The following is a 25,372-nucleotide window of genomic DNA, read 5'->3' as shown; positions in this document are numbered from 1 at the left end:
ATACATACCCATTGTATGGCCATGGCCAAAAATATCAGCACCCTTGCAATTCTGTCAGAAAACGCAACGCTTCTCTCAGAAAATTGTTGCAGTTGCAAATGTTTTGGCATTTACACGTTTATTTATTTTTTTGTTTGCATTGGAACAACACAAAAAAACAGAGAAAGAAAAGTCAAATCTGATACAATTCCACAAAGAACCCCAAAAATGCACTGGACAAAATTATTGGCACCCTTAACTTAATATTTGGTAGCACCCCCTTTGGAAAAAATAACTGAAATCACTCGCTTCCTGTAACCATGAAAGAGTTTCTTACACCTCTCTACTGGAATTTTGGACCACTCTTCTTTTGCAAACTGCTCCAGGTCATTCAGATTTGAAGGATGCCTTCTCCCAACTGCTGTTTTGAGATCTCTCCACAGGTGTTCTATGGGATTCAGATCTGGACTCGTTGCTGGCCAACTCTCCAGCGCTTTGTTTGTAACCATTTGTGGTGCTTTTTGAAGTGTGTTTCGGGTCATTGTCCTGCTGGAAGACCCATGACCTCTGGTGGAGACGCAGCTTTCTGACAACGTTGTGCCCCAAAATTCTTTGGTAATCATCAGATTTCATGATACTGTTCACACAGTCAAAGCATCCAGTGCCAGAAGCAGCAAAGCAACCCCAAAACATCTTTGAACCTCCACCATGTTTGACTGTAGGGACTGTGTCCTTTTCTTTGAAGGCCTCATTTCTTTTTCATTTCTTTTTCTGTAAACAGTGCCATGATGTCCTTTACCAAAAAGCTCTACTTTTGTCTCATCTGTCCACAGTACGTTCTCCCAGAAGGATTGTGGTTTTGTCACATAAGTTAGGCAAACTCCAGTCTTGCTTTTTTCTGCCTTTGTGTCAGCAGTGGTGTCCTCCTGGGTCTCCTACCATAGCGGCCCTTTTCATTCAGATGGTGATTGATAGTGCGAGCTGACACTGTTGTACCCTGTGTCTGCAGATCAGCTTGAATTTGTTTGGAAGTTAATCGAGGTTCTTTATCCACCATTTGAACAATCGTTCGTTGTAATTTTTCATTCATTTTGCTCTTCCATCCACGTCCAGGGAGGTTAGCTACAGTGCCATGGGCAGTAAAGCTCTTGATGATATTGTGCACAGTGGACACAGGAACATTAAGATCTCTGGAGATGGACTTGTAGACTTGAGATTGTCCATGTTTTTCCACAATTTTTTCTCTCAAATCCACAGACAACTCTTTACACTTCTTTCTTTTCTCCATGCTCAGTGTGACACACAACAAAGTTTGAGTCAACTTTTCTCCATTTTAACTGGTTGCAAGTGTGATTACTATATTGCCCACACCTGTTACTTGCCACAGGTGTGTCTAAATACAAATTACAGGAGCATCACATGCTTGAAAAGCAATTATTTCTTACAATTTTGACAAGGTGCCAATAATTTTGTTCAGTCCACTTTTGAGTTCTGTGTGAAATATTATCAAGTTTGACTTTTCTTCTCTGTTTTTTGTGTTGTTGCAGTGCAAACAAAAACAATAAGCACGTGAATACCAAAACATTTGCAATTGGAACAATTTTCTGACAGAAATGCAAGGGTGCTGATATTTTTGGCCATGACTGTATATAGGATAGACTTTTGAAGTTTCATGATTTCTGTTTTTCCATGTTCATATGTCCGCTTAAAATGATTATTAAGACTATTGTTATACCATTTAGATAACTTTTATGATCTTAAATTTGATCAAACTCACTTTAAGACAATTTAAGATGCTGATAGTTAAATCTAATTCTCCAAAATAGACCCATATAAACGTATATATAGTATCACAATAACTTCCATTAGTTAACATTGGTTATTGCATTAACTAACATTAACTAACTATGAGCGGTACATTTGTTTCAGTATTTATTAATCTTTGTTAATGTTAGTTATTAAAAATACAACTGTTTATTGTTAGTTCATGTTAGCTTAGGCCCATTAAATAATAGTAACAGATACAGTGATTTTAATGCATTGATAAATGTTGATATTAACATTTACTAAGATTAATACAGTAAATGCTTTCAAAATATTTTTCATTATTAGTTAATGTTAACTAATTAGTGTTACTGTATATATTAAACTTCAAATGTGTCTCTAAGAAAGACTCGCAGCAGTCAGGTGGATATCCAAAATAACTTATTTTAGCAACCAAATATGGCAGATGAAGCTGGTTTCAGGGCGGTTTGAGTGGAGCTCTGTGTGCTTTTTTAAATCCACACTTATTTCTGCACTAATAGGGAAACGCTTGCTTTTCCAGCTGTAATGAAACGCCTGAGTCCTGCTCCCGCTGCGTGTCCCTCAGGGCTGCATTCGCCACCGAATAAAAAGTTCCTTCCCCCCAGAGCGTCCCTCCACCCACAAGCTCAAGATCTCTGGACCGTGTCAAAATGCCATATACTAATGAAGTCAAATACCAGTGAAATTCCATGAAGTTACTTTCTCAGTTTCAAAACTGTCTAATGCAAAACTTTAGACATAAAATGCATCTGATGCAGGATGTGGGATTGTCCATGCGTGATGCTTAAACATTTTTCTAACTAATATAGTTTTTAACTAATATAATTTTATAGATGAAGTTCAGGTCTTTTTATATTGATTCTGTAAAACTATATTTCTGTACATTTATATATGCACTACTGTTCAAAAGTTTGGCTTGGTTTTTTTACTTTTATTCTCACCAAGGCTGCATTTATTTGATTAAAAATACAGTAAAAAAAAATAAATAAATAAAATTCATACTGCCCCCAACACTTTCGAACAGTAGTGTATATGCTATATAAGCTCCCATGCGCAGAAGACAGCAGGTGAAGAGCAGAGTTTGCAGTCGGGCGCTTCAGTAATTGTCCCGAGCGCTCTTACCTATCATGGGCGACTCAATAAAGCTCCAGGCGTTGGTTTGAGGCACATATGACTGAAGTACTCCAGCAGAGCGGCCGGCCTCGTTCACCCCTCCAAACACATAGATCTTCCCTCCACACACAGTCGCTGCTGCAGAATGGACCGGTTTGGGTAAAGGAGCCACCATCTCCCACTGGTTAGTGATGGTGTCGTACCTGGGAAGAAATTGAAACATCATTCATCCTGGAGCATCAGAAAGGGCAGAATTCAAAGCACCTCTTTAGACAGAATAATGCTCTATTCAATTCTGACTGCTCATATGTAGGGTTAAAAGTCTTACCAACAACCCTGGCAAACAGCCAAACACACTAAACCCAATAAACCCAATAACAGCACTCATATTTCCGGGATAAATGACTATTAAAGTCGGCCTAAATAAAAAGACATGGCCCATGGATCTTTAAATGATGCCCATGGCTCGTATCAGTGAGTTTCCACTTCACGCCTGATAAAGCATCAAGAAAATGAGAGTATATTGTGAGGTTTTTTTTTACTGGCCCTGGGAAAAAATAATTTATGCCAACTCTAGCATTTAAACAGAAGTACAAAGGGACTGTAAAAAATGTGCATGGCTGATCGTCACAAATAGTGTCCCACTCCTATTTCAAGAAAACAACAACAACAACAATTTACATATAAAATACAGAAAATTAAGGACCATTAAGATTTCTTATCAAATACAAAATAAATATAAATATTTTATTATATATAAACACATAATATGTACAAATATCTATACATTATACATGACAAGATAAATTTACTTGAGACACAAAATAAAATATTAAGTCCTCTTTTGTGAAAAATATATTAAAGTTATGTGGGTTTAAACTTAAAACAAGAACAAAAAAATCTGGCAAAGGGATCAGCAAAATAAACGTAATCTTGTTTTGACCCCATTGGCAGATATTTTTTTAGGCATAAACTCACTTAATTTCGTTAGATTTTTCAGAAAACAAGACTTCTGGGACTGTAATCTACTTCTACTTCTCAAGTTAATGTGTCGTGATTTAAAATCATTTGCAGTGTGGCGCTTTACTATGTGATCAGACAATGAAAATGGACAATACTGGATGTGTTGGAGGGTAAAGCTCAAAAAACAGCAGTTATTTGAAATTCTTTAACAGAAGTAGAGTCTTCACATTTGTGCATGAATGCCTCTGGCGCACCTGCCTGCTGCAGTCGACTCTCTATAGATATTAAGGTGAAAATACCCTGAAATATTCCTTTAATTTATGCATGTTACTGTGCTGCGGGGTTTTGCTCGTGAGATTTTTTCAGCATTTCCCTTCAGTGAGGCGAACGAGATAAACTTCTCCAGCAATCTTCCACACTCGGTCTCTGTTAAACGTGCAGCAGATAAGCGAGACTCCAGCGCCATCTCCAAACACGTTTCTGCTCCTCCATTAAGACTCATAATGGTCTCAGTCAGTGAGCGCGACCGCAGCTCATTCCCTGCTCAATTTTCACTCTCTAACAGGCAATCTCCTGATGTCTCCCACAGGTCCTCCTGTAAAAATCAGAGCAGCATCTGAGCTGGAATCTGGGTTGCTCGGCTCCTCAGTCAAAACTTGCTCTTGTATCATTTTGCACAATCCAAATATACTCAGCGCTTCCCACGTCTGCGAATGCATCCCGGGATTAGATGAGGATCATGTTAAAAAGGCCGTATCCAGTTTAAGAAATCAGCAGTGCAGTTGTGGAATCCATATGTTTTGGGGGGATTATTATACTGTATGACAATTAAGAAAACTTGTACGTGTATGTATGTATGTAATATATGTGTGTGTGTGTGTGTGTATATATATATATAGTGTATATATGTTATACGTCTTTTAACATTGAAATACTAAATGTTATTATTTAAATACTACTACTTATAAATGTCATATATACACACACTTTAGAATATGCATGTGTATCTATTAGAATATTATTAAATGGTATTATGTAAAGATATTTTAATAATACACAGACACACACAGTATATTTTTGGGGGAGGGGGGTATTTAATTATAACATGATTCCAGATTATGTTTTTCTACTCAATTTTTTATTCATTATATATATATATACTGTCTTTAGACACTAAAGATGCTTAACCATATATATATATATATATATATATATATATATATATATATATATATATATATATATATATATACACACACACACACACACACACACAAGTGTGTGTATGTATATATATATATTGTAGCATCAGAACGAGTCAGACAAAACTAAGATTCGATCAGGACATCGAAACATGAGGAGCCGAAATTCCAGGAGAACATGACAACGTCGTAAAGATGCCTATCTCCGACCTCTGGAGCAAGCCTAACCAACAAGCCTCTTCCAGAACAGTTTGCAACATTAAGACAAAAGAACACTTATTGATAAGTGTTCAACACAGGAAGGAGATCGTCAAATTTGGGGTAAATAATCAAGATTAATGGTCAAAGAGATGTCCATCACATGTGTTCCACAAGAGAAATCACAAGCTTCTTTAGATTGACTCTTCCCCCACACATAGAAGACAAAGAACCAGACGGAAATCCTTCTGTCCAAAGAACATGTCTTTTGGTCTCCACAGAGACTTTCTTTTTCATATGCATATAAAATCATCCTAAAAGGAACTTTTCTAGGCATAACACTATATTATGTATGTAACCACACATTAGACTATCATGTTTTAAGCACATATTATGTATGTCTTTCTAATAACTATTGAATGACTTTAAGGTTAGTCGTGTTTGGTATGTATGAGCTTGACATTTCTAGCTTGAAACGTTTCTTCCAACTGATTCTTTGTCAAATGTATCATATTCTGGTTATAGAAATCACATCCAAAATTATACTTTGCAAGAGTGTGTAAAATTCAGACCATGTGACTGATAACATGCTGATTTATGATGGAAGGAACAACCCTAGCTAAGATAATAGCCTATCTAATTGGTCAAGACACCAGATGGGATGTGTCCAGAAGCCGAGTTTAAAACCTCAGGACACCATCAAATCGCCCCTTCTTCTCTCTCATCCTTCTTCTTCTCGCCACCACGTTTTGACGCTGTTTTAGCGCTCTTTGAGCGTGCTCTGGCCTACAGGCCAGTTGCTACTTAACACCACGATGAGAGGAAAAACCACCTAGTCTCGTTACTCATTTTATTCTTTTACTTTAGTTTCTTTTCTTTCCGTTGAGTCTCGTGTTCAAAAGTTAAGTTTGCCGCAAAGTCCAGCTCCGACTGCACCCGCTTCAAACTTCAACCAGCAACGGACTCCAAGACCATCCATTGGCTTCCCAAGACATCACTTCAAAGACTACTGAACTTCCAGCCAATCACAAACTCGGGAAAACCCCTTTCCTGCAACGACGACGAAGACAGAAGGGAATCCCTGTAACACAAAGGCAACGCAAGTAAAACAACTCCAGATTCTAACTGAACTGGTGCATTTAATATAAATTTTAGCCTCATTGAGAAACTCAGTGCGAGGGTTAATTAAGTGATTGATGGTTTGTTCAGGTCTATGCAATAGCACATATTGCTATAAACTTGGGATTTCACATTCTCATTCTCTAAACTCATCCTTTCTCTCTTCCTGCAACGTGTGAATGTGTGAATGCGTGTGTTCATGTTAGATTAGTTTGTCTTAGGTTTATATAAATAAAGTCTTATTTATATTCAAAAGAGAAGTATCTTGTGTTTTGTGCTTACAAGTTAATGTCTTAATCTGCCGATCTTGTTACTGTGCTTATTAATAGTGTTTTCACTATATTTTGGATTTTAATATCCAGTGCAGAGTTGATGTTATAAGGCTCGTTCAGTGAATCGCTGCCGACTCAGTGATCAGCCGCAAAACAGTGATTATGTTCAAATTACCTATAAAATCATAAATGATTCCCTTTGAGCTAAATTAAAATTATATTTATGTATCAAACCCTACAATATATATATATATAAATATAAAGGGGTGGCTGTTCACAGAGTGCTGTATCAAAGCATATTAAATGGAAAGTTGACTGGAAGGAAGAAATTGGGTAGGAAAAGATGCACAAGCAACAGGGGTGACCGCAAGCTTGAGAATACTGTCAAGCAAAGCCAATTCAAACACTTGGGAAAGCTTCACAAGGAGTGGATTGCAGCTGGAGTCAGTGCATCAAGAGTCACCACGCTCAGACCTCTTCAAGAAAAGGGCTACCAACCCACTTCTGAAAAAGAAAATGTCAGAAGCATCTTACCTGGGCTCAGGAGAAAAAGAACTGGATTGTTGCTCAGTGGTCCAAAGTCCTCTTTTCAGATAAAAGTACGTTTTTCATTTCATTTGGAAAGCAAGGTCTGGAGTCTGGAAGAAGACTGGAGAGGCACAGAATCCAAGCTGCTTGAAGTCCAGTGTGAAGTTTCCGAAGTCAGTGATGATTTGGGGTGCCGTGACGTCTGCTGGTGTTGGTCAGTTGTGTTTTATCAAGTCCAAAGTCAATGCAGCCATCTACCAGGAGATTTTGGAGCACTTTATTCTTCAATCTGCTGACAAGCTTTATGGAGATGCTGATTTCCTTTTCCAGCAGGACTTTAGCACCTTCCCACAGTGCCAAAACCACTTTCAAGTGGTTTGCTGACCATGATATAACTGTGCTTGAATGGCCAGCCAACATGCCTGACCTGAACCCCATATGGAATCTATGGGATATTTTCAAGAGAAAGATGAGAAACACTCGATCCAACAATCCAGACGAGCTGAAGGCTCAATAGTGCCTCAGCAGAGCCACAGGCTGATCGCTTCCATGCCACACCGATGCTGGAGTTTGTGATAAAGGAGCCCCGACCAAGTATTGAGTGCAGAAATGAACATACTTTAAAGAACTTTAACTTTTCTGTTTCGTAAATCCTTTTTTTGATTGATCTTCGGAAATATTCTAAGATTTTGAGATACTGGATGTTTTACTTTCATGAGCTGTAAGCTCTAATTATCAAAATTAAAACAAAAAAACTTTTGAAATGTTTTACTTTACATGTAATGAATCCAGAATATATGAAAGTTTCACTTTTTGAAATGAGTTACGAAAGAATGAACTTTTTCATGATATTCTAATATTTTGAGATGCACCTGTATATGCATAGACACACACATACTTACAGTAAATATCACAAAAATATACTGCCATTTTGAATGTGCATTTATATTGTATATAAATGTGTATTTATTTATTACATACATAACATTCATGGCAGTATATGTTGTATCACTTCTATTGTTGTATAAATTCTATGCATTTTTCTAAGTGTATTCTATGTATTGAGATGCACCAATATGAAATTTCTCAGCTGATACCGATAGCCGATCATTCAGAATATTATATCTGCCAATACCAATGCCGATTCTGATAGTTTGGTTTTCTTAAGGAAAAAGACCTCTCCCAGCTAATGCTGTAAACTATACAGGGAAGAGGGAAACCATTAGAGGTTAAGATGAACAACATCTCTATTACAGTATATTTAATGCTATTTATTTTCAGATATAATAATCACACTCAGAAATGTATACAACTCGGTTGCACATAAGGAGGTTTTCTTAAAAACTTGCCATCATGACAGATTTATTCCAATATACATATATAATTATATAATCTCTCTCTCTCTATGTATAGCATTACAATAATGAGAATATTGGCTTCATTATCTTTAGACACTAAAATGATAAAGGATGCATAACCATATTCCTCTATAACCTGCTGTATTATTCTGAAGGATATATATATATATATATATATATATATAGCATTACAGTAATGAGAATACTGGCTTCACTGTCTTTAGACACTAAAAGATGCTTAACCATATTCCTCTATAACCTGCTGTATTATTCTGTAGGGGCAAAGGCGTTTATCACAATCAATCTGACAAAGAGATCTGACAAGATCAATGGGTCTCGTGTGTTTTGGCTGGTTTTCAAATTCGCAGCTGGACTGTAGATCAGCCATCTACCTCTCAGATGAGGGAAAGTGATTAGACCGCAGTGTCCGCCATGTATTTTAAGGGAAAACATAACGGATGGAGATGGGAAGACATTGATCAGCGATTCCCTCCAGCAGATATACGGCCTTTACAGCAGAGCAGAGCGCTGCTCATAGAGAGAGCAGACATAACCTTGACACAGGAGCCGCTCCAGAGCTGGATGGATTATATATAGAAAGGTCTGTGACTGGCCGTGTGTATGTGTGTGCTTTTGGCCCGGCGTGACTCTCTAATCCCGTCTCTCACTGATGGATGGATGGCGATCTGCTCCAGTAATGATGCCAGCCGCCCCTCAGGTCGCCCGCCCTCAATACCCAGCAAATGATGATAGGGATGTGCACAACTACATCTTTTCAAAAGCGAGTTGTCTTCAGAAAGCCTCGTCTTATTGGTTCGTGTGGTGATGCTACAGGTATTAGAGCATTTTCTCCATGTTTTGGTCCTCTCCGTGTTGAAGGTGCCCTGCTTTTTTCCAAGACAAATGGAAAGGCCATCTGTCTTTTGCCTCTCTTGTTCATTGAAGTGCTCAAGAAATGAGTTTGTTTACAGGAGTTCCTGTGTTGCAACCTTGGCCCAGTTTATCACTGTTACCCGTCTTGACGTGTTCAAACTTGCAATAGTGCTGTCACTACAGTTAGAGGTCACATTTAATGTGCATCTAACTGATTCAACATGAAATCAGAGTTTACTGTTTACTTTCTTAAAAGGACAGTTCACCCGCCACTGAAACATGTTTGTGATTTTTTTATCATGTAGTTCCAAACCCGTAATGATTTTTCTTCTGTGAAACCAGTGCTGTTATTTTTAACTAAACTAAAACTAAAGAAATTAAAAAGTTTTCTTTAATTGAAAGCTGAAATAAAATAAAGTACAATATTATTTGAAAACCAAAATATTTATTTATTTTTTATGCAGTATCATTGCAGTAAATGTTGTATGTCTTTTAAAATATGCTGATTTATATATATATATATATATATATATATAAAAAGAAATCATGCAATTATGTGTGTGTATGTGCGTGTATAAATGTATAATAATTATATCTATAAATAAAATAAATACAATTTATAATAAAATTAAATCTATATACCTATATATAATTGAAATCTGCATATTTCAAGATATACAACTTACACGGCCAAGATACTACAGTATATATATATATATTTAAAAAAAAAACAAAAAAAAAAAAACGTAAAATTAGAAACTAACAGAAATGAGCTAATAGCTAATTAGAAATAAAGAAGAAACAGCTAAATAGAAATATATAAAAAATAAAAAATGGCAAAAGTACATACAATTTATTAATTTTAATTAAAAATGTAATTAAAATTCAAATTAAATTAAAGCTGAAAATATAAAGACAATGTTGAGGCAAAATATTATTAAATACATTAAATATTACATAAACAATCCTAAAATAACACTGAGTAAAACACAAAGGAAGATATTTTGAAAAATGTATTTTTCCATACATTGGAAGTCACTGGGGTCCTGTGCTGTTTGGAACACAGCGTTCTTCAAAATATTTTCTTTTGTGTTCTGCAGAAATGTTCTTCATTTATGGGTGAGCTATCACTTTAAGAAAGTTAGTCTTCTACTGATTACAGTATAATTTAATATTCATAGACCTACAATGAATTAACATGTTAATCCAAGGTGCCTTAAAGGGTTTGGCATGATTTATGTCCAAAAAAAGAAAAAAAAGAAAAAAAGATATTTAAAGTAATTTGTGGTACTTTTTAGTTAGTGACATTGTTTTTCAGTATCAGTGCCATTCTAGAAAAGCAAAGTTTATCAGTGTAAGTGTATAGACAGTGTGTGCGTGAGAGAGAGGGGTGTTTATGGTGGGTGGGTGTGTGTGTGCCTCCTGTGCTCTGTGTTGACGCTGTTGTTCAGGGTGTCAGACTCTGGCAGAATACAAACCAATTTATCTGTATTGACTAAAGCAAAAGCTGTTTGTTTGCTAGTTATGTAAATGCAGCCTGTAAGGGTGTTCCCAGTCCCAAGACACAACAAGGATTTCCAGAGCTATTCTGATGCATCACACTCTCATTCTCTGATTGTGCATGTATATTTGAAATAATTATATAGTATAAAAAAGTCATACTATCATAACAAAACTAACAATTCGTCTAACTCTCGCATGCTCTTTAAAACATTTTCGTCCCTCCTTTGTCCTAACAGCTGACGACTTTGCCACGTTCTTCATTAATAAAATTAAAACCATCAATGCACAATTTTCCACAATCTGTCAAACACACCTTACCAGCAAACATACAATAGTTCACATCCTTTTCTCTTCACTCTCTGAGGCAGAAGTCTCCACACTCATCCTTTCTAATCATCCTACTGCTTGTCCGCTTGATCCTATTCCATCTCATCTCCTTCAAGTCAATCCTGCAGTTGTACCTGCACTCACTCACATCATTAACACATCCCTTCACACTGTTGTTTTTCCCTCAGCGTTTAGACAGGCTCGTATAACCCCACTACTTAAGAAACCCACCCTTAACCCACCTCTTTTAGAGAACTACAGACCCATTTCCCTTTTTCCTTACATTGCAAAAACACTTGAACGAGCTGCGTTCAACCAAGTCTCTGCCTCTCACACAGAACAACCTCCTCGACAGAAACCAGTCTGGTTTCAGAAGCCCTAAGAGTGGATTCCAAATCTTCAATACTTATCTTGCTGGATCTGTCCGCAGCTTTTGACACGGTTAACCACCAGATCCTCCTGTCAACCCTATTGGCAAAGGGCATCTCAGGAACTGAACACCAGTGGTTTGAGTCTTACCTCTTAGATAGGTCCTGCAAGGTATCTTGGAGAGGTGAGGTATCCAAGTCGCAACATCTAGCTACTGGTGTGCCTCAGAGCTCAGTTCTTGGACCACTTCTCTTCTCTGTCTACATGGCATCACTAGGTTCTGGCATTCAGAAACAGCTTTTCATATCACTGCTATGCTGATGACACTCAACTCTACCTCTCATTCCATCCTGATGATCCGAAGATAGCTGCTCGCATCTCAGCTTGTCTAACAGACATTTCGTGCTGGATGAAAGACAATCACCTTCAACTCAACCTTGCCAAGACAGAACTGCTTGTGGTTCCATCCAGGGTTCCCACACCTTGGTTAACTTCAAATTCAAGGACCTTTCAAGGACTTTCCAGGTCCAATACCCTCAAATTCAAGGACTCAATGTGGGGACACATTTCAAGTGAGAGCAAAGGTTACATCGCGTCACCTTGTAAGATACATTGTTACAGTTTTCATGTGTCAACTATGCAAAAAAGCAATTTTTTTTTTTTTGCATTTATTTTTTATTATAGATTTGGCCATATGACAGAAATCTGATATTTGTCATATCTCTGTTTTGCATAAAATGTAATAATATTTGGTACATACTATACTGTATTCTAAAATGATCTGATATTAACTTTTGCACAGATTTTATTGAAAAAAGTTTAGGCTCATGTAACCAGAAGTTTTAAGATATATGAATATGCTTTTAAGTTTTTCTTGCCTTATGGATTTACATTATCTTAACAAGCAAAGCAATTCAACATTACATCCTTTGGATCTCTGGCAAGCCATTGTTTGTAATCTTCTTTGGTGAGCCAAATATCTTGAAACTTGCATTTTCCAGGCATCACGTTTCAGCGGTTTCAGCCTATTTTTGCAATGTTTCACAGTCTGTCTGTGAAATGTTGAGGTACCATCTTAGTAGTTTCGTGTGCATGTGAACGTCATGGCAACATACAAAAACAAAGTACCTCACATGGGAAACACTTAACGTAACGCATAAATGTGCAACGTAAATCAAGCAAGCTAGTAAGCACAAAGTGTTGGCGAAATAACACATTAGCGGACCGGAGGGAATAATATGGAAGTTTCAAGGACCTGTATCTATGTTTGTTTATTTTCAAAAACTTTCCAGGGCCTTGAAAATTTGTGGGAACCCTGTCCATCAAACCCATCGTTTCATCACAATTTCACCATCCAGTTAGGCATATCAACCATAACTCCTTCAAAAACAGCCAGAAACCTTGGAGTTATGATTGATGATCAGCTGACTTTCTCAGATCACATTGCTAAAACTGCCCAGTCCTGCAGATTTGCTTTATTCAACATCAAGAAGATCAGGCCCTTTCTTTCAGAACATGCTTCACAACTCCTTGTTCAAGCTCTTGTTCTGTCCAGGCTGGACTATTGCAATGCTCTCTTGGCAGGTCTTCCAGCCAGTTCTAACAAACCTTTACAATTAATCCAGAACGCGGCAGCAAGATTAATTTTTAATGAGCCAAAAAGAATGCACGTCACACCTCTGTTTATCAATTTGCACTGGCTACCAATAGCTGCTCGCATTAAAATTCAAGGCATTAATGTTTGCCTACAAAACCAGCACTGGCTCTGAAACCCTTTACCTAAATTCATTACTTCAGACTTATGTGCCTCTAGAAGCTTACGTTCTGCAAGTGAATGTCGCTTTATTGTGCCATCCCAAAGAGGCACAAAATCACTTTTACTGACTTTTTTTTTGTGATCAACTTGTTATTTACTTTAAACCAACAAAACAACATCCATTCAAACAAACAACAGGGAGGGGGGAGCAACAGACACGCCATCAACAATTTCACAATCTGAAAGAAAAAAAACCTTTATATGGTCATTTCTTTATATAGTCCAAAATGTTGGAAGAAAAACATTGCCATGCGTCAATGGTACTAGGTTTAGCCTTGTTAATTCATGCTGTTGTACATTCACAAGTCACTATTTTAAGGAGGCTATGAATCCAAAATGTTTTTGCACACATGTGCGGAGTAAACCAGTTTTGTATTATTGCCTTCTTTGCAGCTGTAAAACCCGCAAACAACATTCTCTTCTTTAATGAATTTATACAGAAGTTAAAATCGTCATTGAGAAGACATAAACCTGGATTAGACATGTAATCAATTTGTAGTAAAAAGGACAAAACAGAATTCACATGAGTCCATAGATTGACAATAATTGGACATTCCCAAAACATGTGGAGAAAAGTACCTGCTGATACAGTGTTACAGATATGACAGTTATAAGTCGATTGCAGTTTCATTTTAAACCTCTTGTAAGGAGTTATGTATGCTCTATGGATGACTTTGAAATGGATAAGACTATGAGCCAAGTTTTTATAAGTTAAGATTAGATTAGACCACACCCTCTCCCAGTCAACTGATAAATCAAAATCTGTTAATTCACGATTCATTAAATATATTAACAATATATTAAAGAAACAGATGGCCGAACAGAGGGTGGTGCGATCCAATCCCAGGGTTGCCCAGGGAACTCCATAGGCCTTGAGAGCAGAACGTAACTGAAAAAAGACAAAATGATGATGATGCTGGTAAACAAAACTTAGTTCTTGAAGTGAGCAGAGTCCCTGGTTATCATATAAGTCACCGCATGTGTTTATGCCCAATGTAGACCAAGAGGGCTGGACAAATGGCCGATTTCTACACAAAAAATTAAAGTTGTGCCATAAGGGTGTGTTGTTACAAAATTTGAAAGGTCCTCCCATCAGACGTTCCACCCTTTTCCAGATTCTAATAGAATTAGCCACAACAGGGCCAAATTTATATTTATCATTTTTATTTCCTATGCCAGCAAATAAAATATCTTGGAGCCTATGTGGTTTGACCTTGTCAGCTTCGATTACACTCCATGAAACTTTAGATTGAGGATCAACCCAAATATGAAGAGCCTTAGGTTGGAATGACCAATAATATAATTCAAAATTTGGCACAGCCAATCCTCTTGAAAGTATAGGATGCTGCAATGTGACAAGTTTTTTCTGGGTCGTTTACCATTCCAGATAAACTGGGAAAGTATGAAATTTAACTCAAAGTAGGGTTGTTCCGATTCCGATACTAGTATCGGAAATTCCACCGATACCACAAAAAATTCTGGCATCGGTATCGGCGAGTACTTGAACCCATGTACCGATCCGATACCATTTTTAAACAAGACCTATAGTTATGCGCGCTAGCTTTGCTTAACGCTGCAAATCAAAAATCAATTCTTCTTCGCTGCTCAGAATGCAAACACAGGAAGTGGTGCTGTGTTGCCATAGGCAACCACTATTTAGAGCAGCGAAGAATAAATACAAAAGTGGTAGCACATTGCCTGTAAATCACTCGCGTATGCGACTAAATTTCACCCTGAGCGACTAAATGGTATATAATATTAGCCACTGGCTAATAAATGCTCAGATTTTACTCGCCAGTGTGTGAGTTGGAGGCTATGTATAGCACAGATATATTGTCACTCGCCGAACACACTGACTGAGCGCTTCAGAGTTTCGCTCTCTTTCAAGCGATCTGTGCTATTTTTCAGTTCATCTGAATGGATGCGCAGTGCACCTGTGTTTGGCGTACGGTGAACTCTAGGCGCACGACTCGCCACATGCGAGAGAGAGAGAGAGAGAGAGAGAGAGAAAGTAGTACGTCAATTCTGCATGGTCCCTGTTTTGATTTCAGCAAATCAGTTCGAGCCAATGCAGACAACGTGATTAATATTCATGAAACCAGCAGCTCGTTAATCCTTAGTGCGTTTTATATTGTTCTTAGTAGAATTCATAGTATGATTATTATCTTATCAGTATTATTAATAGTTTTTCCCCCATTTTTTACAGAAACACTGAATGACCAAAAAAGCACCACCACCAGTCCTAAGTTCAGTTAAAATTATTAATATGCATTCATACATGGTTACCCAGTTAATTCTAATTACTAAAGTTCTATCATTAAATAATACTTGATTATCATAATATATTTATAATACTTGACTGACTGATGTTAAAAGTATACTTTTAGATATTTAAAAAGCTGTGCTATTTTCCAAACATTATATATTTTTTGTTTACTCGCCAGACTACCATAAAATATTTGTATCAATTTATACAGGGCTAGTAGTATATACAGTACATCTGTATAACCAGATACACACCCAGGTATCGGATCAGTACTTGGTATCGGCCGATACCCTGAGCCTAGGTATCGGAATCGGTATCGGGAAGGGAAAAAGGGTATCGGAACATCTCCAGTTTGTATATCCAAACGTAGATCACGGAGTGCTGGGGTCAGTACTGAGTCTATCGCTTCTCTTACAGTCGAAGCTACTACAGAATCGAGAGTACTTTGTTGCTCTTTAAGCGCTAGCTTGATATCGTTAGCTATAGCAGCGTCGAGATTCTCTCTGGAGATGGTGGAATCTTTGAATTTTTTTCTTTATTGCCGATTGTTCACTCTCTCTTTTCCGGCTGTCCTTGACTGCTGGGGTACTCATAGTGAGCTAAATAAAGAGTGGTTCAAGATTTACTGACAGGATATATACAATTTCTGACAAAGTGAGCAGAGCGAAGGACTATGCGTGCCGAAGGGTCACGTCATCCTCCTCTTTCACAGACTTTTAATTAAATGTTCCCTCCTGGTGGAATGACCTGCCCTACTCAATCAGAGCAGCTGAGTCCTTAGCCATCTTCAAGAATCGGCTAAAAACACATCTCTTCCATCTTAATTTGACCCTCTAACTCTAGCACTCTCTATTCTAATTCTATTCTTAAAAAGAAAAAAGAAAAAAAGAAAACACTAGCTTTTCTAATCTTTTTGTATTCTATCTATTTGTTTTCTTTTTATGTGTTATACAAATAACAAAAGCAAAAAAGGCCTCTAACACTAGCTTGCTCTATTCTATCCGTTTTCTTTTTATTATATAATAATAATAATAAAAAAAAACCTTGCTATGTGTACTGCGTTAAGCTAACAGACTTGTTATAGCACTTGCATATCATTGCTCTTTTGTTGATTTTGATTGCATCCATTGTCCTCATTTGTAACTCTCTTTGGATAAAAGCGTCTGCTAAATGACTAAATGTAAATGTATATGTATGTATCTCAAAAGAACAAGGAAAATTTGCATTTTTTTTTTTTATTGTATGACCCCTTTCACTAATTTGAGTTTCCTGTTGGAGGCTCAGCTAAGAGGCTTTCATGGTGTTTGAGTTCTTATTAAAGTCACTGGTGCAGAGAGGAGGCCTGAGTAACCGTAGATGAAGATACGCCGGCATGAGTGGCAGGGGTTTGACTGACCGTCGACGGGCATCTACAAAGAACAGTCGCTGCTTCAGCACATTTTCATGTGAAATCTAACCATCCGCTCCTTCCCATCTGCCTCGGCTGCAGGCGTGTTTGCATGCGAGGCATCTCATGTCAAAGCTCTCGTGAGACAGCGGTCTGTTCACCTGTCACACAGAGAATTCACAGCATGTTTTACAGCACTGCGAACGCTGCGGGAGCAACAGCAGCCTGTTTGCTTAAGTTGAGTCGTTTATAGACACCTCAAGAAGAAATATGAATGTGACTGATATTTATAGAAGCAAATGCTAATTAACGACAAGTAAAAGAGGGAACGATCATTTCTTTTTCATTTCTTGTAAGCCTCTTGGGTTTCTCATGATGAGAGTAAGATATAGATGACTGTCTAGACAGACTTTCAATCTTGACATGACAAAACCTTGCCTAAAAGTTTCCAAAAAAACAACTTTTTTCAAAGTAGATTATTTTATTTAATTCAAAAGTTTGAATGTGATTGGTAATGGTATCTATTGGTAACTGGTTGCCAACAGAGAAAACAAATAAAACAAATAAATAAATAAAATAAAAAACCATTAAATTAAAATAAATAAAGACAAAAGTTATATTAAAATAAACAAGTAAATGAGTAAATAAATAAATAAAGAGTATTATAATGAGTATAAAGCATAATAATGTAACATAATATAAACTAAAATGTTTTCCAAAAATGTTAGGCATATTTAAAATCAGTGTTATTTTAATTTCACTTATATACTTATATTACACTTTTTATTAATATTTTTGAATTAGCTTTTATTTTTGTTTCATTTCAGTTTGTATTTTACTTTTTGAATTTTCATTTTAGCTTATTTTTTAATTATTATTATTTTTTAACATTACTATTTACTAGTGCAGTTTTAGTTTATTTCCAGTTAGTAACTTTAGTGCTTTGACATAAATGCATTTCAGTTAGTTGCCAAGGCTAATATTTAAATTGTATTTTATTTCAGTTAGAAAAAATGTTTTAATATTTTTGGTAACACTAATAATGTTCTAGGTGAATGCTAGAGCATAGAAAGTTAGTTTATTGACAGCCTAATTGTTTAAGTTGTGTAACTTAAGTTAACTTGAAAAATTATAACTGTTCTTGTTATTTGTGGAAGCAGATGCTTCATAAGACAAAGAACAAAACAACACCGGCTAATTAAAGCAGAATCTGCCTCAAAGCCGCATATGCTAGAAAAGTCACATGACTGCAGGTGGTTCCTCGCTAATTGCTATAATTCGTATCAGACTCCTTTTATATGAGAAAACGTGAGTCATAATAATTTTTCATTTGTTCCACAGATGTCTTTATTTATAACCGCACTTTCATCGAGCGAGTCTCTGCCTCGTATAATTACTTCCTGTACGCGGCTGTAAAAGTCTCATTAAAGAAGAGGCAGAAGTGTCCTGATAACACTCTCCCTCTGTGTAATTAATGGTGTTCCCCAGCAGACAATGAACCGCCCGCTTCTGAGAGAATATCCGCTCGCTGGCCATCTGCTTTAACACAACGCTGTGGATCATCAGAGTTTATGTGGAAAAACATCTACTAATACATTTAAGCCCATATTCATTATATAACTGTAACTTGAATATGTTGTGGTCAACAGCTAATATAATAAAAATTGTGCCCGTGTCCAAATAAATATGGACCTAACTGTACACACACACACACACATATATGTATACACAAACAAATATTGAACACACACACAAACAAACAAACACACACACACACCTTAATGTTGTATCGCTTTTAAAATATGCTGATTTCTTATTAATTTTTGTAAATGTGAAAATACAGTTGTTCAAAACACTCTAGCAAGCACCCATAAAAATTAAAAGTGTAAAAGAAGTTAAGGAAAAAATAGCATTATAAAAAAAATTGTATATGAAATACTCAAGTAAATCTCTAAAGGGAGAATTTGAACATTAATTTGAACATTAATTTTTCTGCTTTTGAAACCGTTTTTAATGAGCCCTGAGAGGTGGATTATGATTAAAAGATCACATAAAATGCATACATTAGCAGGTCAAGAGCATTTTTGAGTCTATTTATTGACAAAATCATAATTTTGCATGAATGATAAACTGATGTTAATGGAAATCGGTCCAGGTCAAAGTCTGTGATTTCCTAGAACAACCTGAAAAAACATCAATTAGACACAAGCTGAAAAGAAATCACAGGGTGTCATCAGGCCGGCTTTGACAAAATTATCACTCGCTAAGTGCCAAATTTGAGGAAAAAATTCACTTATAAATATGTATAAAATTCACACACCATTAGAATGTGTTAAGTTAATTTTAGACTTTGTCTTCAACTAACCTGTGCAAATGTCAGAACAAGAAACGATTTTATGGCAACTTCAGTTAATTTTTTCTTTGATCGGATTCCTTTACATCAGTGTTATTTTAGTACTTGGCTATAATAGTTTAATAATTCATTTTTATATTTTCTGTTGTCATTGAAGCTAAAGTTTTATTTTTTAAAATGTCTACATATAGCTTCTATTCATTTTTATAACATTTTTCATTTTTAGTTTATTTTATGCATATGAAGGCAAGATTTATATAAATATTTATTTAATGTTTATTTACATATGTTTATTACATATATATATAAAAATATATATACACAATACATATATATTATAAAATAAATATTATTTATAAATGATAAATTGTATTTATTTCAAGCAAGTTTTTTTTTTTTTTAAATTGATTTAGTTTCAGCTTTCTATAACCCTGGTACACACAAACAGATGTTCTGATTCTCATGAACAACATAGTTCATATCTCATCCTCTCCCACAGCACAAAATTCAATCCAATCCAGAGATAAACAGATGTTTTCGATCGATTATGTATCTGCAATGATCCCAAAAACAGTCGGTATGATTAGTCTTTCCATGAGGCTTTATGTGCACCAAAACAAACAGCTACAGGAGTCACTCCAGCTCCAACTGGAACAGACAGCCATCAAAGACGCTGAATTTCCGGAAATAAATACAGTGCTTGAGCAGCAGAGGACTGTTTTTATCATGTTTGGCCGAACCGCAGTGGTTCATTGATGCAGAGGAAACGAACGGATCAAGAGACACCCATTAAATGCCAGCTGTGGCCTTACAAAACATGCTACGGACTTTAGAGAATAAAGACACTGCTATGATGAAGTTACAGTAGTCTATAGACTTTAGAAAGGCCGTAAGTTTTTTTTGAAAGACGCTTCATCAGCTGAACAATTGGCATGTTGTTAAACAGCAGTACAATCCACTGAACGCACTATACTTCAGTCCCTCATGGCCTCGTTTTCATTCCTGTCAAAAATTACCCTGACTAAGTTCTATTGATTGGCAAGTGACAAGGAGAGTTCCAATTAAAAATAAAAATACTGTAATTTGCATACCGTCTTGTCGTTTTGGCGATCAACAGGGTCTGAAAATCCACTTGGTTGGAGTGGAAGTATGGCAGAGATAAAGGCGAGTTATCAGCTCTTTAATCCCATGGTGTGTTGAGTTTTCACGGTGGGACGCTCTATCTCAGCACGGCACAATGGGCCACACTTTGGGAAATCAAGAGCAACTACTCGTACTTTGGTCTGGTCCTCCGGGAAACCATTCAAAGATGTTCATGAAACGTCTCCGGTTACTATCGTAACCTCGGTTCCCTGAGAGCGGGAACGAGACATCACGGAGAATTTCTCCATTATGGGAACTCCTTCCCTTCAACCTTTCCTGAAGTCCTATTGGCTCACGCCAGTCAAATGACTGGCCAATTGTCGCGAAGCATGCAACCGTATGCAAATACTGACGAGATCGAGAGGCAGTATAAAATGCGGTGCCCGCGACAATTACGTCAGGATCGGATACTGAATGCCGCTTAGCTGGTCGAGCAGCGAGCACGGCGAACACCGTGATGTCTCGTTCCCGCTCTCAGGAAACCGAGGTTACGATAGTAACCGGAGACGTTCCCTCTCGAGCTTTCACGAGACATCACGGAGAATTTCTCCGTTATGGGAACGATATTCAATCCCGCCGTGAGAGAGGCTACGAGCAGCCTGTACAAGTTACACACTCAGCGAAGAGAGAATACACACACACATAATTCCCACCAATAGCGACGCTTGTTAGGCGGGCTCGCAGCTGATAGGTGGAGGTAAGCCAATGAGCGTCTACACCCCAGGTATACGAAATTTGCATATCTGGTCGATAATATTGCAGGCTGCGCTGCAAACAGGGCAGAACAGACGCAATAATAGTATTGTAAGGGGCTGCACAGAGATAGCTGTGTTAAGCAGCATAAAACATAACATGATCATGGTAGCACTAGTGAATAGACACGAATAACTGGAGCTGCACTGAGTACAGGGCAGACAACAACAACGATAGCAAGATGGCTGCGCAGAGTAATTACTGTGCGAGGCAGCAACACACATGTCCCACAATAGCGGTAGCAAACATAAATCAGTCACTCACCAACAACACTTGGGAGGCTAAGGACTGAACGTTCAGCTTGTAAAACCTGGCGAAGGTATTTTGAGAAGACCAGCCGGCTGCAAAGCATATATCCTGAATAGACATACCTCTCGACCATGCCCAGGAGGAGGCGATAGCCCTTGTTGAGTGGGCCCTAATGTGCAGAGGGCATTCCAAACCTCGGCTCGTATAAGCAGCCGTGATAGCGTCCACAATCCAGTGGGAAAGCCTCTGTTTTGACACGGCCCGGCCCTTCGCGCAACCACCGTGGCACATGAAAAGCTGGTCAGATTGCCGAAAGCTGGCCGAACGGTCGATGTAAATCCTCAAAGCCCTGACGGGGCACACCGAAGTCTGAGCGTCCACATCACACGAGGTCGATGACTCAGAAGATAGGGCAGACAACGAAACAATCTGCGCTCTGAAGGGGGTAGATAGTGATTTAGGCACGTAGCCCGGTCTCGGCCGGAGAGTGACGCTGCAGTCACCGGGTCCGAAGCGAATACAGTCGCTGCTCACAGAAAACGCGTGTAAATCCCCTATGCGCTTAGCCGAAGCGAGGGCAAGAAGAAGTGCAGTTTTGAGAGATAGCTCCTTCAAATCAACGGATGCCAAAGGTTCGAACGGTGGCTGTGAAAGAGCTCTTAACACCACCTCTAAGTCCCAAGGCGGGACTGAAGGCGGACGCGGAGGATGCAATCTCCTCGCTCCCTTGAGAAAACTCACCACCAGCGCGTGCCTCCCGATCGATTGCCCGCCCAGCGGGGAACGAAACGAGGCAATCGCTGCCACATAGACTTTCAGTGTTGATGATAGAGATCCACTATCCAGTCTGTACTGTAGAAACCTCAGAACATCCGACACAGAGCAAGTAGCCGGGTCGATATGAGCATGACTGCACCATTTCACAAACACTCCCCATTTCAGAGCATACAAATGCCTCGTAGAGGGTGCCCGTGCCTCCGTGAGCGTGTCGAGCACACGAGAATGCAGGGCGCACAGCTCCACAACTCCGGGTTCGGGTGCCACACCGAGCCGTTCACCTGAGATAGCAGATCCTTTCTGATGGGGTTCGGCCAGTTTGGGGCGACGAGTATCATCGAAGCCCCCTCCTCCCTGATCTTGCATAGCACCAGTGGCAATATCTTGATCGGAGGAAACGCATACAGCCTGGCTGCCGGCCAGTGCGATGTCAGAGCGTCCCCCTTCAGCGGGGAGTGAGACAGGGAGAAGAACAGCGGGCAGTGCGCATTCTCGCTCGTGGCGAACAGATCCACCTCCGCTCTCCCGTAGCGAGTCCAAATCATCCGAACCGACTCGGGGTGCAACCTCCACTCTCCTTGGGGAATCCCCTTCCTCGAAAGCATGTCCGCCCCGCGGTTCAGGAGACCGGGGATGTGCGCTGCTCTGATGGATAGAAAGTGTCGGTCCGCCCATAGCAGGAGACTCGCTGCCTGCTTGTACAAAGCCCTGGAGCGAACGCCTCCTTGGTGATTTATGTACGAGACCACGGACATGTTGTCGGTGTGAATCAGTACATGCCGCTGTTCCAGCTGCGGCCGAAAATCCTTTAGAGCTAAGAACACAGCTTCCAGCTCCAAGCGGTTTATGTGCCACCGGCTCAGAGGTTCCGACCACAGACCCGAAGCCGGCATACCCTCGCACACTGCTCCCCAGCCGCGAGTCGATGCGTCCGTCGTGACCACAACGCGCGACGTCACCAATCCCAGGGGAACCCCCCGGCTGAAGAGATCTGGGTTGCGCCACGGCCTCAGAGCTTCGATGCAGCCGCGGGAGACCGTGATGCTCAGACGGCCCGAGGTCCACGCCGTCCAAGGGACTCGAGATTTCAGCCATAACTGCAGCGGGCGCATGTGTAGTAAGCCCAGATGACATACCGCTGAAGCAGATGCCATGAGTCCCAGCAGCCTCTGAAAATCTTTCAAGAGAACAGAGCTGCCTAGTCTGAAATGGCGCAGGTAAGACAAAATGGCCGCCGAGCGCTCCTGAGAGAGGCGGGCTCGCATCTCCACCGAGTCGAAGCACACTCCCAGATATGTTATAGACTGACTCGGGGCAAGAATGCTCTTCTGCATGTTGACACATAGCCCTAGGGACTCCAAGTGACGAAGCAGCACCTCTATATGGCTGGTTAGTGTGTCCCGGGACTGAGCTAGAATCAGCCAATCGTCCAGATAGTTGAGAACGCGCATCCCGCTCGCTCTGAGGGGGGAAAGTGCTGCATCCATGCACTTCGAAAAAGTGCGTGGGGCCAAAGCCAGCCCAACGGGAGAACAGCGTATTGATGCGCTGTGCCCTCGAAAGCAAACCTCAGAAAACGTCTGTGATGCGGTGCTATCTGAATGTGAAAGTACGCGTCCTTTAAATCCATGGACGCAAACCAGTCCCCGGGGCGAATTTGCACCAGGATCTGTTTCAGCGTTATCATCCTGAACGGACGCTTGCAAAGCGCCCTGTTGATGGGCCTGAGATCTAGAATCGGGCGGAGCCCCCCGTCTCTTTTGGGTACCACGAAATAGCGGCTGTAAAACCCGCACTCCAGCTCGCTCGGAGGGACTTTCTCTATCGCTCCTTTTTCGAGCAGATTGCATACCTCTTGTCTCAGAACCAGGGCGTTTCGAGGCAATGTTAGAGACCGCACCATGCCGTTGAAACGGGGTGGTCTGCGTCTGAATTGAAGGGTATACCCACGCTTTATCACACCGAGTAGCCAGCGCGAGATCCCCGGAATAATTTCCCACGCGTTCAGGAACTGGGATAACGGCTTTAGCAGCTTGGTCGATGGATGCACCGGCGAGTGATGCACGACTATAACCTGTGTGGGTGGCGGCTCTGCACTGCTCTGAGGCGGGGCAAGCGGTGCCGCATTAGCTGAGTGAGGAGGAAAGAGCTCTTTTTGTGAGAATGTATGCATTTTTATTGAATGAACATCCAACACAAAAACATTTGAACACATGAACTTTTGGCGCTTGGGAGCTGGGCCGCTCGCGCACTCTCCTCCTCTCTTCAGACCATCAGGACGACGGCTTAGCAACCGGCCTGGGCCGCTCGCTTCGTCACCATCAGCGCGAAGTCCGTCGCCGCACGCAGATCCTTCACAGCCTCCGCAGTGAGAACTCCGCCCTCTGCCGCCTGCAGGAGCTTCGCCTGAAAAACCTGCAGTACCGCCATGGCGTGCAGCACGGAAGCTGCCTCGCCATCAGAGGCATACGCTTTATTAGCGAGGTGGGCGGTGGTCCTGCATGGCTTCGAGGGAAGGCTTATGTCGGAGCCTAGGGTCTTGGCTGCTGCAGGGCAAAGGTGCGCAGCGACAGTCTCTTCGACAGGGGGAGAGCGCACGTACCCGTGGGCCTCCGCCCCATCCACGTGGGAAAAGATGGCCTGTGTGGCAGAGTGGACGCGCGCCGATTGGGGCGCACACCACGTTTTCACCAGCTGCTCGTGCACGTCTGGAAAGAAGGGGACCGACGCCCTCGAGTCCGTGTGGACCTGAAATACCAGGAGTCGAGCTTACTCCTGGCAGGCTCCTCTGGAGGACTCCAGGTAAGCTCCAACTCCTGGACAGCCCTTGACAGAACCCTCATGAGCTCCTCTTGGAGGTCTGGGGACCCCGAGCTGTCTGTCTGATCGGGCTCCGATCCCGCCCAATCCTCCCTCTCCGAGGCCAAAATGGACATAGTGTCATCCCCCTCCTCCTGGCCAAAGGACACAAACTCCCCAATGTTGGAAGGAGGGCGGAAGCAGTCCTCGGGGAAGGAT

General features: G+C 40.0%; 1 protein-coding gene across 1 annotated transcript in view; it reads right to left on the bottom strand.

Annotated features, from left to right (window-relative positions):
* The window catches only part of LOC131523453 (kelch-like protein 29), a 143,231-nt gene that overhangs the window by 15,806 nt on the left and 102,053 nt on the right, over positions 1–25,372 (bottom strand). The window contains exon 12 of the mRNA XM_058749847.1: positions 2,908–3,101. Within this exon, the coding sequence (XP_058605830.1) occupies positions 2,908–3,101 (194 nt within the window). The remainder of the gene's footprint in view (positions 1–2,907; positions 3,102–25,372) is intronic.

This window comes from Onychostoma macrolepis, chromosome 17 (genome assembly GCF_012432095.1).
Source record: "Onychostoma macrolepis isolate SWU-2019 chromosome 17, ASM1243209v1, whole genome shotgun sequence".
Taxonomy (NCBI): domain Eukaryota; kingdom Metazoa; phylum Chordata; class Actinopteri; order Cypriniformes; family Cyprinidae; genus Onychostoma; species Onychostoma macrolepis.
The sequence above is the reverse complement of the archived record's forward strand: the minus strand, read 5'-3'. Positions and strand labels throughout refer to the sequence as shown.